We start from the raw sequence: 20,616 nt of genomic DNA on the forward strand, positions 1-20,616 counted from the left end.
AGTTATAGGTTAATGAAAATAAAGACTTAATTTTTTTCCCCACCCAAGTTCATGGACCTCCTGGATTCTTTTTGTGGACCTCAGGTTACTCTTCCCTATGTTTTTTTTTTTTTAGAGACAGGGTCTAGTTCTGTCACCCAGGCTGGAATGCTGTGGTGCAGTCGTAGCTCACTGCAGCCTCAAACTCCTGGGCTCAACGGATTCTCCCACCTCAGCCTCCTGAGTAGCTGGAAATATGGGTGCACACCACCATGCCCAGCTAATTTTTTAAAACTTTTTTTGTAGAGATGGGGTCTTGTCTGTCCCCAAGGCTGGTCTTAAACTCATGGGCTCAAACAGTCCTTCCACCTCAGCCCCTCAAAGTGCTCAGACTACAGGGGTGAGCCACTGTGCCTAGCCGTCTCCCCTAATGTTGTTGGCCTCACTTCCCCAACTAAAATGGGAGCTCACAAAGAACAAAGCCTGTTCCTTCATCTTATACTTAGTACCTTGAAAGTGCCTACCACACAGTAGGTGGTTACCTGTTAATCTGTTGGGTCTTTTGGATTTTCTAAGTAGACAATCACACAGATTGCAAATGACAGTCTTTCTCTTTTCAATCTTTGTATTTCTGTTTTCTTGTCTTACTGCATTGACTGAGATCATCAATGCAACACTGAATAGTAGCAATGATGGAGGACACCCCAATCTTATTATGCTCACTACTCATTAATTTAAGCAATAGGAACGTAAAGTACCTACCACGGGTCAAACCCTGTGCCTGGGGATAACGATATAACACATTTGAGATCTTTCCTCTCCACTGAAATGCCTGAACAGTCAGAGGGTTTCAGTGAACACAGCAATGCTGTGAACATCACCAAATTCTCTAGGGTTGCTGAGCTGCTCCTTTGAGATCCTGGTTCCCAAAAAGTATGGACATAGGTTCCTGCTGGTGGCCCCAGGTCCCAGGGCATTAGTGAGGTTGGGAGCTGCAGACTTTCCCAGGGCCACTGCAATGTGGAGCAGAGGCAAGTACACTGGAGAAGACAGAGCGATGCCTCTGTAGGGGAAGGAGTGGGGGAAGGCAGCCAGAGGGTCCAGCCAGGCCAGGGTTTGAGCCTTGCAGGGCCTGTTGAGGCCACCACCTGTCTGCACTAAGCATCTAACTACAGGCAGGATCAGATGTTAAAACAGAGGACTGCAACTTCAAGATGTGCAGCTAGGGGATGGGATACTTGTTCCCTTTCCCCTTTCTCAACCAGAGGGGAGTGAGCACCAAGCAGGAGCTGTCAGGAGCAGTCCCCATATCCTCTCCACTATGTCTAGTTGGCCCTGGGGAAGGAGGAGAGTTTTTAATAAAATATAAGGAAGTTGATGTTTAAAATGGACCAGACTATGCCTTAGGAACTGGCATGGGACTGTTGTAATAATACATGACCCCGAGAAGTCAGGAGATGGGACCCCCATCTCTACTAAAAATACAAAAGTTAGCCGGGTGTGGGGGCAGGCACCTGTAATCCCAGCTACTTGGGAGGCTGAGGCAGGAGAATCGCTTGAACCTGGGAGGCAGAGGTTGTAGAGAGCCAAGATCGTGCCATTGTACTCCAGCCTGGGCAACAAAGTGAGACTGTTGCTGGACGCAGTGGCTCACGCCTATAATCCCAGCACTTTGGGAGGCCAAGGCAGGCAGATCACTTGAGGTCAGGAGTTCGAGACCAGCCTAACCTTTTGGACAGAGACTGGTGAAACCCCGTCTCTACTAAAAATACAAAAATTAGCCAGGCATGGTGATGCTGGCCTGTATTCACAGCTACTCGGGAGGCTGAGGCAGGAGAATTGCTTGAACCTGGGAGATAGGGCTGCAGTGAGCCGAGATCGCACCACTGCATTCCAGTATGGTGACACAGTGAGATTCTGTCTCAAAAAAAAAAAAAAAAAGGAAAGAACTCCAGCTGCCCAGCAGGATTGGGGAAAGCCAAGTCAGTTGAAGCCATGGAAACAGTACCCCTATGGGAGGCAGAAGAATGCACCCTCCTACCAAGATAGCCACATCCTAACCCCCTGAACCTGTATGTTGCCTTAAGTGGCAAAGGGAACTTTGCACAGGTGAAGGATACTGAGCTGGAGAGATTAGCCTGGATTATCCAGGTGAGTCCCACATAATCACAGGGCTCCTTAGAATAGAAAGGGAGAAGGTGCTGTGACCACGGAGGCAGAGGGCAGATAGAGGCAGTCAAGGATCGCAGGCACCTCTCAAAGCTGGGAAAGGCAAGGAACACACTACCCTGGAGCCAGCCTTCAGAGGCACAGCCCCACCCACACCTTGATTCTGGCCTGTAGGACCCATCTGAGACATCTGACCTCCAGGGCTGTAAGGTAACACATTTGTGTGAAGCCACTGGGTTTGTGGTGATCTGTTACAGCGGCCTGAAGAAACTAACACAACCCCAAGGAGGTGAGCCTCTCCCCACAGCCCTGACCCAACCAGAAGGGAGAGGTGTGCAGAAGACGGTTCTGCAGGATGTTTGGGACAAATGGTCTCTGGGGGAAGACAGAAGCTAACAGAACTGATTCCACTGGGTGAACAGGGTGCTGGGAGGGCCCACAGGGAAGGGACTTCAGAGCTGGGCCTGTGGGGCCGTACAAGTTGGCCAGGAGCAAGGTGGTCCAGGCCAGGCAGGGGCTGCAGGCGGGAAGGCTCCCTTTACCAGTACCATCCCCTGAGCAGCCTCAGGCCCCCGACCAAGGGAAGTCCTGAGGGCTGCGAGGTTTGCTCACTCCTTAGAACATGCTGCCCACCCTCCACCCCTGCGTGGCAGAAACTGTCCAGGGGACGAACCCAAGGAATCAGGAGACCCAGAGGCAAGGGTGGCCCGGAGACGGCGGGATGAAGCAGAAGCTCCCCTAGAGGGGTTGGGGGGTGGATTCTCCCGCTCCAGCTGGCGGAGGAAGGAAGTGGTTCCCTCCGCCCACCCTTCCCTTAGGCTGGCCCGGGGCAGGATCCTCGTGATCCGCAATTCGCTCCCACGGGCGGGACCTTTGTCCGTCTGCAGAACTGCGGGCGGCCCAGGCCCAGCCTGCGGTGCGGAAGGCGGCCGTGGGGGACGAACCGGTGGACTGACCACAGGCAGGGACAAGGGGACTGAGACCCAGGCGAGGGCCGAGGCCTAGACGCCCGCGGAGCGTTGGAGGGCTGCGGGCAGTGGGGGACAGTAGGGGGCAGCGGGGGCGGGGGCGGGGCCTTGTACGGGGCGGGGCTTGGTACGGGGGCGGGGCCTGTTATGGGGCGGGCCGGGCCGGACAGACTCCGAGGCTCCCAGTCGCTGCTGTGGCCGCGGGCAGGTGGGGCTACGGGTAAGTTCTCGGGCCGGCGGGGGGCGTACCCCTGCTGGCGTGCAGCCCCTTCTCCAGTACCCCCGGTACCCGATCCCTCCGAGAAGAGGGGACCCCCTTGGATCTCCGCTGTCCAGGCCTCGCCGCGGACCGCGGGCAGGACCCCAGTCCTCGGCTCTGGCGTGTCCCAGCGCGGGCGGCGAGGGCGGGCAGTGCTTCCCCTCCGCGGGTACTGGAGTCCGGGGAGGGGGAGGCGGGAGACGCTGGCCCCAGTGACACCCCCACAACCTTGAAAGTTCGTGTTGCGCGCCGCCCCGGGCCAGGTGCCTTCAGGTCTTCACTCTCCCCGGGCCAGGTGCCTTCAGTCCTTCACCATCCGCGCAGCAACCATAGGTGACCATCATCGTCTTCCTCTTACAGGTGAAGAAACCAAGACGCAGAGAGGCCAAACCCCTTGCCTTGGGTCACACAGCCACAGGAGGCAGACCCAGAACTCACAACCAGGTCTGTGTCCCCTAAGTCTTTGGATGCATCGTCCCTTCCCCGCCGCCCTCCCGGGAGACTGAGAGAAAAGTAGGGACAGAGGCAGTGCTGGGTGTCCCGGGAGAAGGCTGCAGTGAGCGGGCCCAGCCATCCCTGAAGGAGGAGCCCCGGGGCAGCAAAGTTTTCCCTGGAAACACTTTAAAAACACCCACCTCTTGGAGACAGAGATACTGAGGAAGAAGAGTGTTGAGGCCAGGGTAAGCCAAGACAGGGGAGAGCAGTTCCTCATTGGAACCCCCTCTAGGAACGTTCTCCCCACCACCTTTACCAGTGCTGGGTGTCGGGGTTCTTGCAGGCTCAGCTAGTGACTTGGCCTGTCTGTGCCTCCGTTTCTGCATCTGTCCTCTGGGGTTAAGCATGTGCCTACCTCACAGGATTGCTGAGAAGATGACATGAGATGCTTGGTGTACCCCTGGCACCAGGTTACTACCAAAAGTTCATGGTTCCCGTGCCTCCACCCTGCCTCCCGCCCCTCTGAGAGTACTTCTCTGTCCTGGGCACCTTTCACTTCAGGTTGTTCAGAGCTATCTGAGATCTGCAGGATTTCCGGACAGCCCCACGAGCAACTAGGAGTTGCTTGAGTAAGACCGAGGTAGCGGGGCGGGCGACTTCTCTGGCTCTGACTCCCCAGAGGGAAAGGCTGATAAGGTCAGGGTTTTGAAAATCTCTGGGCTGAGGCTTGCTTGCACAAAGTCCAGAGCTGCTCCGTGACCCCCTGTCCTCCCTGCCCCTGGTTTAGCAAGAAGGAGGAAGCCAGAGTGTTCTTGTCCCAGACTTGATCATTTCCTAGTCACTGGGCCCCGGGTGCTGTCATCCACCACCCCCTCTCCTCTTCCCTTCCCCACATTCTAGGCCAGCAGCAAGTTCTAACCCAAAGCATATCCTGAATCCGGCCACTCCTCCCTACTTCCACCCCGAGTCCAGGCCCCAGCATCTCTTGCCTCCTCATCATCCTTGACCCCTCACTCCCACCCAAATCTCCAGCATCACCTGCCAAGCCCTCTCTGTGATCAGGCCCTATGTGATTATTCTAGATTCTTCCCTCTGGCCACTGTCCTGTCCACTCCTGTCCCTAGCCACCTCCTCCTAAGTTCTCTGCTCTCTCAGGGGCTGTGTATGCTGCATATGCTCTTCCTGTTCACGGGAATGCTCTTCTCTGCAACCTGTGACACACTCCCTTACAATTCAGGAGGCACCATAAATGTTGCGTTGTCCCCAATCACCCCCTCTCCTCTTCCCTTCCCTACAGTCTAGGCCAGCAGCAAGTTCTAACTTAAGGAGACCCCGCCTGCTCCCTGGCCCCTTACTCTGGCTGGCTAGCTTGCTTTCCAGCGCTTAGCTGGGGTGTGGTCTGTCTCGTATGTTTCCTTTCTTCCTTGTCTCCCCAGGTAACATGTCAGCCTACCGGGATTCCTGACCTTGCCTTTGCCTCTTCACCTTGGATTTCCCAGAACCTGAGAAATCAGTGCTTGGCACCTAGAAAAGACTCAGATATTTTTGTATAGTTGCAGGCAGTGTGTCAGCCATCTCTTCTATTTTTCTTCTCAATGCTTGACAGCATTTTTTCCTCCCATTTCTGTAGAGACCTCAGAATTATTCCTCCCAAGAGCCCACTGCCTTCCTCAGCTTTTCCCTAAAGTAGGGCTTGAGGACCACTTCCAGGTTTTAGCCATAATATTCAACTTAGCTATAAATGTGGTTGTCCATATTGTGCATGTTTTTGGCTATCAAATGACTTCTGGGAGATGCAGTTTCCTAACTGAGGTATGCAAGTCAAGGGTGGGATCATTTTGAAGGCACTTACCTCTTGTGACCAGGTGGCTATTTAGAAAAAGCATCCCCAGGAATGCATGCACATTTCCCTGCAGCTCTGCAAGCATTGGGTTTTATCCTTTTTATGTTTTGGCTAGTTTAATGGAGAAGGGTAGGGTAGTTTTAAATTTTCTGTTGCTTGACTTGCTGAAGCTGAGTGTTTCTCTGCGTGTGTGCTGGTTCTAGTTCCTATCTTACAAAGGAAGGAAATCTCCAGGGCACCTTAATTCTTCCTTTCACCTCCTCTTGTGCTGGTGGTTCCACTTGAGCCCCTCTCGTGAGAGCAGGTTGAAGGTCCCAGGGGCTGGTATGGGACCATACACTTTCAGTGCAAAGCTGAACTCTGCTGGGTGCAGAAGCTGCTCTGCCAGTCAACCAGAGAGAAACTCTGAGAGTCCGTTGCACCCTCCGCTTGGAACTGTGGGGAGAGAAATAACTTTTTTAAAAAGTTTTTGTGAAAGTTTATTTCAAAATAATTTTTTAGAATTAGACCAGGCATGGTGGCTCATGCCTGTAATTTCAACACTTTGGGAGGTTGAGGCAGATGGATCACTTGAGGTCAGGAGTTTGAGACCAGCCTAGCTAACATACCCAAACCCCATCTCTGCTAAAAATACAAAAAAAAAGTAGCTGAACATGGTGGTGGGCACCTATAATCCTAGCTACTCAGGAGGCTGAGACAGGAGAATTGCTTGAACCTGGGAGACAGAGGTTGCAGTGAGCTGAGATCACACCATGGCATTCCAGCCTGGGCAAAAGAATGAGACTGTCTCAGATTAAAAAAAAAAAAATTATAGAGGTTACATAGAGGGATCTGGCACAATGGCTCACAACTGTAATCCCAACACCACGGGAGGCTGAGGCAGGAGGATCACATGAACTCAGGAGATTGAGACCAGCCTGGACAACATAGTGAGACACCCCCTTTCTGTAAAAATAGGCTTGGACATGGTAGTATGTGCCTACAGTCCCAGCTATTCAGGAGGCTGAGGTGGGAGTATCCCTTGAGCCTAGAAGTTTGAGGCTGCAGTGAGCTCTAATTGCACCACTGTATTCGAGCCAGGGTGACAGAGTAAGACCCTCAACTCCAAAACAAACAGGGTGTGCAGGGTTATTCACTGAAGCATTGGGGTAGGAGGAGACACCTTAAGTGTCCATCACTGGTGGGATTAAACTCGTTCCTACACGGTACTCCTGTGCAGCCGTGACAAGGCGTGCACTTCATGCAGGATGCACTGGCATAGAACCACCTCTGAGATACTGTGTTAGTCTTCTGTGGCTGCTGTAACAAATGGCCACAAGCTTGGTGGCTTAAGATAACACACATTTATGTTACTGTTCTGGAGGTCAAAAATCCACAGTCGATCTCGGTAGACTCAAGTCAAGGTGTAGGCAGGGCTGTGTTGCTGCTGCAGGTTCTGGGGGAGAATCTGTTTGCTTTCCTTCCCAACTTCTAGAGAGGCCCACATGCCTTGGATTGAGGCCCCATCCTCCATCTTTAAAGCATTGACTCTTCAGATCTTTCTGACTCCAGCCTCTGCTTCTGTCCTCACATCTCTTCTCCTGCCTCCACTTATCAAAGACCCCTCTGATGACATTGGGTCCCCTGGGATAATCCAGTATCATTCCCTCCATCTTAAGAGCGGCAACTTCATCATATCTGCAAGATCCTTTTTGGTACGTAAAGTAATATACAAGTTCAGGGATTAGGGCATGTGCGTCTTTGAAGGGGAGCATTATTTTGCCTACCACACCCTAAAGGGAAATAAGATTCAGAGCAGTACGTGGGTTCACATTTGTTTACGGAAAAAAATAGAAGGTCAGGGGAGAGTATATACTCATGTGCTTGTGAGGGCATAGAATACTCCAGAAGGTGATGTAGGAAATGGGTCAGAGCGGCCGCTTCTGGGAAGGAGAATGGGTAGAGGGGAGACTGACTTGTCATAGAATATCTTTTTGTATAATTTAAATTTTTTACTACATGCGTAGATCATCTACGTTAAAAATAATATTTTAAGGTAACACCACCTCATTGTAAAAGTTCACGCCTCCCAGAGGCGGAGAAGGAAAACCCCACACCCAGATCACTCCCTTTTCTTCCAAAGATAACCACTGCGAAGACAGATCCTTACAGACCAAAAAAAAAAAAAAAAAAAAAAAAGCATCTGTATTTCTTTTGATGTAGATGGGGTCATCCTGTAGACTCTGCCGTAATGTGACTCCACTGCTTGCTCTGTGGTCAGCGTCTTTCCACATCCACATGTGAACGCTCCACAGCACTAGCAGCTCCGCCGCTCAGAGGTGCACTCACTGACGTAGCTGGTGGCAGATGTTCAGAAGGTTTTGCTGCTTTACAGAGCAACTCCAACACTGTAATGTCTGTCTCTTTTTAATTGGAGTGAAATTCACATGACATAAAGTTAACCATTTTAAAGTGAATAATTCAGTGGCATTTAGTACGTGTCACAGTGTGCAGCCGTCACCTCTATCAGAACATTTTCATTGTTTTTATTAAATTTAATAATACATCATTTTGCTTTTTAAAAAATACCTTGTTGGCTTCACAGAAGATTTTCATCACCACAAAAGGAAACCCCCTAATCCATGAAGCAGTCGCTCTCCATTCGTCCCTGCCCTCAGCCCCTGGAAGCCACCAATCTGCTTTTTGTCATAGAATTTGCCTGTTCTGGACATTTCATATCAATGGAATCATACAATATGTGACATTTTATGTCTGGCTTTTTTCACTTAGCGTGGTATATTTGAGGTTCATCTACATTGTAGTATGTATCAGTACTTTATTTCTTTTTATTTATTTATTTATTTTGAGATGGAGTCTTGTTCTGTCACCTAGGCTGGAGAGCAGTGGTATGATCTTGGCTTACTGCAATCGCCGTCTCCCTGGTCCAAGCCATTCTCCTGCCTCAGTTTCCCAAGTAGCTGGGATTACAGGTGCCTGCCCCCATGCCCAGCTAATTTTTGTATTTTTAGTAGAGACAGGGTTTCACCATGTTGGCCAGGCTGGTCTCGAACTCCTGACCTCAGGTGATCCACCCACCTTGGCCTCCCAAAGTGCTGGGATTACAAGTGTGAGCCACCCTGCCCTGCTGCTTCATTTCTTTTTATGGCTGAATAACATTCCATTGTGTGGATAGACCCACTTTGTTGATCCATTCATCCTTTGATGGACAAGTGAGTCATTTCCACCTTTTGGCTATTGAGAATAATGCTGTGAAAGGTTATGAACTTTCACGTACAAATACGCGTTGGTGTGAGTCCCTGTTTCAGCTCATTTGGCTCTATATTCAGGATGTATGCCCTCCTACATACACTTTGAACTTTACACTACTTTCAGACACAGTTTAAACTAACTTAAAACTAATTTGTAAGAAAGGTTTGCAGTGCAAATACTGAGGTAGATGACAGCAGGATGACAGATCTAGACAACTGTCTTCTTATTTTTCAGATCCAGAAGCAACAGGGACATGGCCACCTGGGACGAAAAGGTAAATGGATTTTGTGGTCTTGCAGCATTAGAGGATATCCCAGCCTTGAGACAATAATTCTGTTTGGTGTTTCAGACGGGAGAGGGAGAACACACCTGTTCAGGTGTTTCCACTACACTGAAATACTTAAAATCACAATGATGAAAAGCTGTGAAAGGACTTGACAAAACCTCCAAATACCCTGATCATCCACATCAGACCATTTGAATCCCAGCCCTGCATAACTGTGTGCATGTTAATAACTATGTGTCCTTAGGCAGAAAATCACTGTGTGCCCTTCAATTCCCTGAGCCTCGGTTTCCTTATCTGGAAAATAGTGAAAAGATTATTTACCACCACTGCCCCTGAAGGATTGTCGGGAAGATTTGATAAGACAGTGGTCTCAGAATGCTAGGCAAGTGCTGAGCCCATACAGGGCTTTCCCTTAGTGCCCGTTTTACAGGTAATGACACTTGGCCACAGAGAAGTAAAGTCACTTCTCAAGATCACACAGCTAGATGGTGGTAGAAATGGGATTTCAGGCCAGGTGCAGCGGCTCATGCCTGTAATCCAGCAGTTTTGGAGGCCAAGATGGGTAGTTCACTTGAGGTCAGGAGTTCCAGAACATGGTGAAACCCCATCTCTACTAATAATACAAAAATTAGCCAGGCATGGTAACACATACCTGTAATCCCAGCTACTCAGGAGGCTGAGGCAGGAGAACCACTTGAACCTGGGAGGCAGAGGTTGCAGTGAGCTGAGATTGTACCATTGTACTCCATCCTGGGTGACAAGAGCAAAACTCCATCTCCAAAAAAAAAAGAAAAAAGAAATTGAGATTTCAACCTGGCCTGACTCCAGAGGAAATGCTTTCCTCCCATATCTTACGGCCATCTCCAGTAGAAAATGGACTGTGTCTTTAATATCTGGGATACAGGTTGGGTTTGGGGGCACTGGTTGTGAAGACTGGGGGCAAGGTAGAAAGGAAGTGTTGATTCCACATCAGCTGTTCACCTCGAGGTTCTGGGGGCCTGGACAAGCCAAGCTGGCAAGGGCAGAGCAGGAAGCTCAGGGCAGCAGCAGGGGTGAGTGGGGCAGAGTCTGAGAAGCAAATGTGAGCATCAGAAGGGCCACAGGATGATGATGATGGTGATTGTGTATTTCATCAAATTGATGACCCTGGTAACTGTAAGAGTTAGGAGCCGCAGGAGCTCCGGGTACCCTTACTAAGAAAGTCAGCATGGGGGCCGGGCGCGGTGGCTCAAGCCTGTAATCCCAGCACTTTGGGAGGCCGAGGCGGGTGGATCACGAGGTCAAGAGATCAAGACCATCCTGGTCAACATGGTGAAGCCCCGTCTCTACTAATACAAAAAATTAGCTGGGCACGGTGGCGCGTGCCTGTAATCCCAGCTACTCAGGAGGCTGAGGCAGGAGAATTGCCTGAACCCAGGAGGCGGAGGTTGCGGTGAGCCGAGATCGCGCCATTGCACTCCAGCCTGGGTATCAAGAGCGAAACTCCGTCTCAAAAAAAAAAAAAAAAAAAAAGAAAGTCAGCATGGAAGAAAGGTTAAGTGGGAACTGCTCATGCTTGTCCTTCATTTGTCGTTCCCTATTAAATTAGGCAAACCAAAAAGAACATTCAGAAACGCTTCATGATGATTAGACTGTGGTGAAATCAGCTCACTCGTACGTAGCACGGGGGACTAGGTCAACCTGTGCCACTGTTCTAGAAACAAAATTTGACTGTGTATCAAGAATATTGAAAATACCCATATTCAAGCCTGGTCATCTCACTTATGGAAAGAAAAACATAAAAAAATAAAAGTACAATTTATGGCACCATGTTTCTCGGCACATGAGGCAACGCTGTCTGTAGATGCACCTTATTTTATGTAACATGAAGCAAAGCATGTGCTGCCATTTACTGTGATAAAAACTAACACAAGGCTGAAACCGATCAATTGTCAGGCCCATCCAGATTTCAGAGACGTTAAAATGTGATAAAACGTCGTCTTAGAATTGGATTTAAAACCATAAAACCATGCAGAATGGGTAAAAACCATGCAAAATGCAATAATGAGACCATTTGACTCCTTGTTAAGTTTTCTGGCCTCTGAATAGGTGTGAATTTGATGCATATAGTGGTAAAAAAATTAGATACAAAATTGTTTGCTGTCTTTTTCTTGGAGACAGGGCCTGGCTCTCTCCCAGGCTAGAGTGCAGTGGCGCAATTTTGGCTCACTGCAACCTCCACCTCTGGGTTCAAAGTGTTCTTGGGCCTCAGCCACCCGAGAAACTGGGATTATAGGCATGCACCACCATCCCCAGCTAATTTTTTTGTAATTTTGGTAGCGACAGGGTTTCTCCATGTTGGCCAGGCTGGTCTCAAGTGATCCACCTGCCTCAGCTTCCCAAAGTACTGGGATTACAGGCATGAGCCACCACACCTGGCCTACTGTCTTTGATTATAATTATAAAAGATATAGACAGATGGGAGAGAAAGAGGTAGACAGGTAGATGATACAGAAGTTTGGTGTGCTGAGATTGTTATGAATTTATTTCCCTTTCTTCTGTTCCTCTTTTCACAATAGTAATACTAAAAGAAATAGATCAATGCTAAAGGTCTGTTCATGGGGTAAGTGGCAGCAGGTCAAGCTGGGGGTATGCATTTGAGTCTCGGGGTTGCAGGGATGAGTTGGTGGGGTGAGGACCTTGTCAGAAGCCCATACCAGGGCATAGAGACAGCAAGGGAGGTAGGGACTGAAATGCAGAACCAGGGACTCACCTTAAGGAATTCCCGGGGCCTGGAGCCTGCTTGTCATCACACAGAGGCTAGCCTGGGAGGGCGTTGTCAGGAGGGCATCGTTGGGGAACTGGGGACAGGGCCAGGACCACTTGTGGCAAATAAGCCTCTTACTGGTGTAAAGAACGTGTTCCTTTTCATGATCTGCCCTTACGGAATTAATTGTTTTGGAAAAAGTCATCTCAATGAGATTACTTCAGAGCTTTTTGAGCATCAGCTCTCCTAGTTCCTGAGAGGAAAACAGTGTGCTGGAAGAGAAACTGGTGGGGTTTGTAGCCATGTGCAGACCTGGCTTGCAGTGCTGCGGAGCTAGGCTCACCTGACCTCCTCAGAGCCCCTTGCTGCCCCTCCCACCTCTCAGAGCCCCTTGCTGCCCCTCCCACCTCTCAGAGCCTCGGTTTTCTTCTTTTGTAAAATGGGAATGATCACATACCTCACAGAGTTGAGGTGAGGGTTAAACAAGATTGCATGTGGAAAGCACTCAGCCGGGTGCCCAGCTCCAGCCTGCATTGAAGACATGGGAGCTGCTGGCTCTGTCATGAGGCTGGACTGGCTTTTCAGCCATCAGCTGACCTTGTTCCTCAGCGCAGGTTATTGCACTCAGCAGCCACCTCTGGGGAACTTGAGAGCCAGGTGTGTGTAGAACTCCCTGCAGCTCTTGGGCTCCTTTCTCATGAAGCGTGCACAGGCCCCAGGTGCAGCTGGGGTTCCTCACCCACCTGTGCCACACGCTGACCACCCCACACCCAGATGGGTTGAATTGGAAGCTCTGAGCCCAGGACCCAGGTTTCAGGGTGCCTTAAGGCTGCCAGGTGATTCCAACGTGCTGTTTAATATTTTCTGAGGATATTCTGGGGATAGTCGGAATGATCACAGTTCCACTCCTGTAAATATCTCCCATCTCGTTTCTATGCAGCCCCGCCATCGTCTCGCCAGGTTGACCGGCTCATCTACCAAGTCAGGAGGGTTCCTAACCCTATAGAAAAAGGAGAGAGAGTTGGGGACCATGGCTTTAGGGGGACCTGGGCCACCAGTTAAACTCCTCAGCCTGTAAGCAGCCCCTCCTGCCAGAGCTAAAGGTCTGTGACGGAGCTGTCACGGTGGTGGTTTTCATCAACCTCAGACTTCCTCCCCACCCTAGAGAAGGAAAAGCTGCTACGCTTATTTAAAGACTTCCCTGATTTTAAAAATAGGCCTTCCTCAGAACGCGGATCCCCTGAGACAGGAGGGGAGAAGTGCTGGGGCAGGTGAGCCTGCTGCCTGGAGTCCTCTTGCCTACCCCAGAGAAGAGGTTTGCTCAGGGCTTTCATTCCACCATCCCGGAGGAGGCAGGTTCAGCAGGAGCCTGTGGTCTGCCAGGCACGGAGGTCATGCTGTGAATCCTCGGGCCCCATGAGAGTATGATGGGGAAGGCCTGGCCAGCCCCTGAGAGCTGGGATGAAGAAGAAGATAGATGACAGGGTGAAAGGGGGTTGCACATTCTAGGCGAAAGACGTCATGGGTGCAAAGGCCCTGTGGTTGAGGAAACCAGCCAAGTATGAAAGGCTCAAAAGGGACAATGTGGCCAGAGTAGGGGGAGAGGTGAGAGGGGAGGTCAGATAGGCAGACAGAGGCCACAGCACACAGAACAGGAGTGGGCTTCTGGAAGGTGTTGGCATTTTTGTTTTTGTTTTTGTTTTTAATATTCTTTAGAGACAAGGTCTCGCTCTGTCACCCAGGCTGGAGTGCAGTTACATGATCACAGCTCACTGCAGCCCTGACATTCTGGGCTCAAGCAATCCTCCAGCCTCAGCCTCCTGAGTAGCTGGGACTATAGGTGAGCACCACCATGCATTGTTAATTTTTGGATTTTTTGTAGAGATGGGATCTCACTCTGTGGCCCAGGCTGGTCTTGTACTCCTGAACTCAGTGAGCCTCCCTCCTCAGCTTCCCAAAGTGCTGGGATCATGGCACAAGGCGAAAGGCACTTCTTACATGTGTAGCAGGAGCGGCTGTGGGAAATGGATCTCTCAGACACCGAACACAGGAGGAAGGAGTTTATTCGGCCGGGAGCAAGGTGGCATAGTTGCCTAACAATCAAGCTCCCCTAACAAAGGAAGGTTCTGTCTTTATATAGGCTTATACTTTAGATGTTACATGTGGAAGAATCTTAGGTTTATACTTAACGTATGAAAAGGGTCTCAGTTTACAGTCTCAGGAATTACATATGAAAAGGGTTTCGGTTTACAGTCTTAGGAATTACATATGAAAAGGCTTTCGGTTTACCGTCTCAGGAATTACATATGAAAAGGGCTTCGGTTTACAGTTTTAGGAATGAAAAGGGGAAGTTTACAGTCTTAGGAATAAAAAAGGGGAAGTTGATCTGAGATGCCTGGGTCTCCCTCTTCACATGGAGGCATGAGCAACTGTACCCAGCCAAAAGTTTTAAAGGAATGTGTCAGGGTCCCCGAGACCCCCTGCCCAGTGTCAGTGACTCACTAGGAGGACCCATGGGACTCGCATGCAGATGCGCTCCTGGCTCATTAATTGCCACAAAAGGATTGAAATTAAGATCAATAAAGGGAAAATGCGCATGGGGTGAAGTTCAGAAGAAACCTGACGCAAGCTTCCAGAGCCCTCTCCTGGGTTGGGGGCGGGGGTCCTAGGGGGTCACACTTAATTCCTCCAGCAGGGAGTTGTGACAGGATGTGTTAAGTCTTCACGAGCAGAGCAACTCCTTAGAGACCCAATGCCCAGAGTTTTCACTGGGGCTGGGCACAGAGGCACCCTCTGCCTGGCACTTAGAAAAGTTCCAGACTCTCCAAAGGAAAGCAGGAGTTCAGCACAAACCATGCTGTTTCCACAAGCAGTCTAGGCACAGTGAGCTGCTCTTAGCAGGGAATAGTGGGAATTTTCCAGAAGTCCACGTTCCCAGATGCCAGTGGAGGCCAGGCAGGCCTGTCTGAGGAGGGCAGCGTGGGGCCCGCTGGACTGGCCCTTTTCTGTACAGGGAGTGACGTGATCATGCTTGGAAGGATGCTCCCCTGCCGCTGATAGAGAATGCGGCGGGGAAGGAGAGAGCAGAGAGGAGCTATGACGGACTCCAAGTGAGACGGGGGTTGGCCAGGGTGATGGTAAAGTGTAGGGGAAGTAGGTGGCAGATCAGGGATCATTTAGTTGCTGAAATGCACCAGGCTTCGTGCTGGTTAGGGCTATAGGAGAGGGGAATTGAAGCTAGGACTGGGGACAACTGCCCTGGCCCTGCTTGGGTGGCATTAAGACCCGGGACTGGCTGGGCGTGGTGGCTCAAGCCTGTAATCCCAGCACTTTGGGAGGCCGAGGCGGGTGGATCACGAGGTCAAGAGATCGAGACCATCCTGGTCAACATGGTGAAACCCCGTCTCTACTAAAAATACAAAAATTAGCTGGGCATGGTGGCGCGTGCCTGTAATCCCAGCTACTCGGGAGGCCGAGGCAGGAGAATTGCTTGAACCCAGGAGGCGGAGGTTGCGGTGAGCCGAGATCGCGCCATTGCACTCCAGCCTGGGTAACAAGAGCGAAACTCCATCTCAAAAAAAAAAAAAAAAAAGACCCGGGACCAGGAAGCAGCACACCCAGGTACAAGTCTTTGGACTGTCCACTGACAGGTAGTGGTTACCATGTTGCAGGCCTCAGTTTACTCCTCTGCTAAGGGAGGAAAGACTGCATCTCAGAACCTTGATTCCTTTCTCTTTATTTATTTATTTATTTAAAGATAGAGTCTTGCTCTGTTGTCCTGACTGGAGTGCAGTGGTGTGATCTTGGCTTACTGCAACCTCCACCTCCCAGGTTCAAGTGATTATTACGCCTCCACCTCCCAAGTAGCTGGAATTATAGGCACGTACCACCACCATCACACCCAGCTAACTTTCATATTTTTAGTAGAGGTGGGGTTTCACCATGTTGGCCAGGCTGGTCTCGAACTCCTGGGCTCAAGCGACCCACTTGCTTTGGCCTCCCAAAGTGCTGAGATTACAGACATGAGCCACCGCACCCAGTCCCATCTCTTAAAATGTCAGTTGCTTAAAAAAAAATCTTTTCTGCTATTTTTTTTCTTCATATCGGCAGAGGAAAGGACAATCTGGAGGACTTGAGTTCCTGTGCTGGCTTTATCACTTACAGTTTTATGGGGGTTGTTTGGTTTGTTTGTTTTTGTTTTTTTGAGATGGAGTCTCACTCTGTTGCCCAGGCTGGAGTACAGTGGCATGATCTCAGCTCCCTGTAACCCCCGTCTCCCGAGTTCAAGCACAATTTCCCTGCCTCACCCTCCTGAGTAGCTGGGACTACAGGTGTGCACTAGCATGCCTGGCTAATTTTTGTATTTTTAGTAGAGACAGGGTTTCACCATGTTGGCCAGGCTGGTCTTGAACTCCTGACCTCAGGTGATCCACCAACCTTGGCCTCTCAAAGCACTGGGATAACAGGTATGAACCACAGCACCCAGTCTTATATTTGTTTTTTAACAACTGTACATGAACATATGTATGGCATAATAAATTCAAATAGCAAACAGGTATATATTAGGTTGAATCATAGGAAATTGTCAACTTCTTCTAGTTTTTATCTACAAAGATGGCATTTTTTTAAGTCCTCTTTTATATCAGGAAAGTTTTCTTGAATTATATCTTTGTTCTAGTCTGTTAAACTCGTTTCCTTATTCAGAGATTCCAGTCATGAATATGTTGGTTTCTCTTCCCACCTCCACTAAATACTTTATTAACCACTTAACTCCCTGCAGGCTGGATCTCCCTCCAAAAACAGCAGTTTCTTAGGGTCAAACCTTGTATTAGTTTGTTTTTACCCTGCTGATAAAGATAAACCCAAGACTGGGAAGAAAAAGAAGTTTAATTGGACTTACAGTTCCACATGGCTGGGGAGGCCTCAGAATCATGGTGCAAGGCAAAAGGCACTTCTTACATGGAGGCAACAAGAGAAAATTAGAAGCAAAAGCAGAAACCCCTGATAAACCCTTCAGATCTCATGAGACTTATTCACTATCATGAGAATAGCATAGGAAAGATTGGCCCCCATGATTTAGTTACCTCCCTGTGGGTCCCTCCCACAACATGTGGGAATCCTAGGAGATACAATTCAAGTTGAGATTTGGGTGGGGACACAGCCAAACCATATCATTCTGCCCCGACCCCTCCAAATCACATGTCCTCACATTTCAAAACCAATTATGCCTTCCCAGCAGTCCCCCAAAGTCTTAGCTTATTTCAGCATTAACCCAAAAATCCACAGTCCAAAGTCATCTGAGACAAGGCAAGTAAGTCTCTTCCACCTATGAGCCAGTAAAAATCAAAATCAAGCTAGTTGCTTCCTAGATACAATGGGATACAGGTATTGGGTAAATACAGCTGTTCCAAATGAGAGAAATTGGCCAAAACAAAAGGGTTACAGGGCCCATGCAAGTCTGAAATCCAGCGGGGGAGTCAAATTCTAAAGCTCCAAAATGATCATCTTTGACTCCATGTCTCACATCCAGGTCAGGCTGATGCAAGAGATAGGTTCCCATAGTCTTGATCAGCTCTGCCCCTGTGGCTTTGCAGCTTATAACCCACCTCCTGGCTGCTTTCATAGGCTAGCATTGAGTGTCTGAGGCTTTTCCAGGCACACGGTGCAAGCTGTCGGTAGATCTACCATTCTGGGGTCTGGAGGACTGTGGCCCTCTTCTCACAACTCTACTTGGTTGTGCCCCAGTAGGGATTCTGTATGGGGGCTCCCACCCTACATTTCCTTTCTGCACTGCCCTAGCAGAGGTTTTGCATGAGGGCCCCGCCTCTGCAGCAAACTTTTGCCTGGGCATCCAGGTGCTTCCATACATTTTCTGAAATCTAAGCAGAAGTTCCCAAACCTCAGTTCTTGACTTCCAACACCACATGGACGCTGCCAAAGTTTGGGGCTTCCACCCTCTGAAGCCACAGCCTGAGCCATATGTTGGCCCCTTTCAGCCACAGCTGGAGCAGTTAGGACAAAGGGCATTAAGTCCCTAGGCCCATGAAACCACTTTTTCCTCCTGTGCCTCTGGGCCTGTGATGGGAGGGGTCACCGTGAAGGTCTCTGACATAGCCTGGAGACATTTTCCCCAAGGTCTTGGGGATTAACATTAGGCTCTTTGATTCTTATGCAAATTTCTGTAGCCAGCTTGAATTTTTCCCGAGAAAATGGGTTTTTCTTTCCTATCACATCATCAGGCTGCAAATTTTCAAAATGTTTATGCTTTGCTTCCCTTATGCAATTGAATGCCTTTAACACCAGCCATTGGATGCTTTGCTGCTTAGAAATTTCTTCCACCAGATACCCTAAATCATCTTTCCCAAGTTCAAAGCTCCACAGATCTCTGTGGCAGGGGCAAAATGCTGCCAGCTCTTCGCTAAAACATACCGAAAGTCACCTTTTCTCCAGTTTCCAACAAGTTCCTCATCTCCGTCTGAGACCACCTCAGCCTGGATCTTATTGTCCAAATGCTATCAGCATTTTGGCCAAAGCCATTTAACAAGTCTCTGGGAAGTTCCATGCTTTCCCACATTCTCCTGTCTTCTTCCGTTCCAGCCTCTGCCTGACACCAAGTTCCAAAGTTGCTTCCACACTTTCAGGTATCTTTTCAGCAATGTCCCACTCTACTGTTACCAATTTACCATATCAGTTTTCACACTGCAGATAAAGACATACCTGAGACTGGGAAGAAAAAGATATTTAATTGGACTTACAGTTCCACATGGCTGGGGAGGCCTCAGAATCATAGTGTGAGGCAAAAGGTGCTTCTTTTTATTTTTTCTTTTTGTGTATGTGACGGAGTCTCACCCTGTTGCTTGGTTGGAGTGCAGTGGCACAATCTCAGCTCACTGCAACCTCCACCTCCTGGGTTCAAGTGATTCTCCTGTCTCAGCCTCCCAAATAGCACACCACCACACCCAGCTAAGTTTTATATTTTTTTAGTAGAGACAGGGTTTCACCCTCTTGGCCAGGATGGTCTCAATCTCTTGACCTCATGATCCACCCACCTCGGCCTCCCAAAGTGCTGAGATTACAGGCACGAACCACCGCACCCGGCCAAAATGTACTTCTTACATGGAGACAGCAAGAGAAAGTTAGAAGCAAATGCAGAAACCCCTGATAAACCTATCAGATCTCATGAGACTTGTTCACTATCACAAGAATAGCATGGGAAAGATTGATCCCTGTGATTCAATTACCTCCCCTGGGTCCCTCCCACAACATGTGGGAATTCTGGGAGATACAATTCAAGTTGAGATTTGGGTGGGGACACAACCAAACCATATGAAACCTATTAGAAAAAAATGGAAAGTTTCACCTTCCAACCCAGTCCCTCTCTCCTCCTGGGAGTTGGGATTTATTTTGTCCATTTTCCCATAACCATAGATCGAGGAGCCCTTTCCCTGTGGGTGCGTGAGTTTACAGGCCTGCCACATGGTGGCGTGGTGCTGTGATGTGGGCCTTCTTCCATGGTATCCTGGGCAACAGACTGTGAGGTGGTTTCCAGTTTTGGGCTATTGAAGCAGGACTGGAGCGAGCACCTGTGTGCACGTGTTATTGTCCTGTCAAGTCAAACAATAAGAACATTTTAAATGTTGATAGAAACTAAGGCAGCCATGGTGGCATGCACCTGTAGTCCTAGCTACTTGGGAGGCTGAGGCAGGAGGATTGCTTGAGCACAGGAGTTTGAGGCTGCACTCCAGCCTGAACAACAAAATGAGACCCCATCTCAGAAAATAAAATAAAATAAAAATTTGATATAAATTGGTTTAGGGCCAATCCTCTCTTTTATCCCCAAGCCTGGCGCATGAGAGAGACTCAAATATTTTTTCAAAAGGTGAAAGGAACTGCCCTGTTACCCTCCTAGGAAGGGCACACCCATTACATGCCCATCAGCTGGCATATAGGAGTGCCCACTTCCCTCTGCCTCTGTCACCCTGCTACAGTATGTGGCATGGTGTGACTTCAGATAAGTGGTCCCTCCTCCCAGGCCTCAGTTTCCCCTTCTGCAGAATGGAGAGACTGCGCCTACCCAGCCTGCCTACTTCTTAGAAGCATTAAAAGCATCAAGTGAGAGCAGGTGGTGTGACCAGTGAGCTCTGAGCATGAGGAGCTGCTGTTGCGGGGGTTGGCTGCAGAATCGGGCTTTCTCCAAGTGGTTTTGGATCACTCGAGGTCAGGAGTTCGAGACCAGCTTAGCCAACATGGCAAAACCCTGTCTCTACTAAAAATACAAAAATTGGCTGGGTGGCTCAAGGAGAATTCGGCTTTCTCCTTGAGGCCAGGACAAATATATGGCCTAGAAAGAGAAAGACAGCACCTGACCTATGAACCATCCTGGCTCGCTCAGGTACACACCCTCTGTCCTGGTTTCCTGTGGCTGCTGTAACAAATTACTACAAACTGGGGGTTGAGGGCGGGGGTGTCAACAACAGGAACTCATTCTTACCGGTTCCGGAAACCAGAAGGCCAAAATCAAGGTGTTGGCAGGATTGGTCCCTGGAGGCTTTGGGATGGGGAGCTCTGTCCCAGGCCTCCGTCCCAGCCTCCGGTGTTGCTGGTAGTCTTTGGCTTGTGGACATATCACTCTGACCTCTGTGACTTTCACGTGACCTTACCCTCTGCATGTTCTTTTCTCTT

At 49.4% G+C, this 20,616-nt stretch overlaps 1 protein-coding gene across 2 annotated transcripts in view; it reads left to right on the plus strand.

Annotated features, from left to right (window-relative positions):
• The first annotated feature begins 3,087 nt into the window (after positions 1 to 3,087).
• The window catches only part of HVCN1 (hydrogen voltage gated channel 1), a 39,479-nt gene continuing 21,950 nt past the window's right edge, over positions 3,088 to 20,616 (plus strand). Inside the window, exons 1-3 of one of the 2 annotated variants that reach the window (XM_064379848.1) lie at positions 3,088 to 3,109; positions 3,736 to 3,819; positions 9,137 to 9,176. In XM_064379848.1, coding sequence (XP_064235918.1) covers positions 9,156 to 9,176 — 21 coding nt within the window. In that variant the 5' untranslated portion in view covers positions 3,088 to 3,109; positions 3,736 to 3,819; positions 9,137 to 9,155. Of the gene's footprint in view, positions 3,110 to 3,270; positions 3,337 to 3,735; positions 3,820 to 9,136; positions 9,177 to 20,616 lie in introns of those variants that run through there. The other variant, XM_064379847.1, reaches the window with a different exon arrangement.

Source organism: Aotus nancymaae, unplaced genomic scaffold (assembly GCF_030222135.1).
Source record: "Aotus nancymaae isolate 86718 unplaced genomic scaffold, 86718_ANA_hifiasm-v0.15.2.pri h1tg000021l, whole genome shotgun sequence".
Classification (NCBI taxonomy): domain Eukaryota; kingdom Metazoa; phylum Chordata; class Mammalia; order Primates; family Aotidae; genus Aotus; species Aotus nancymaae.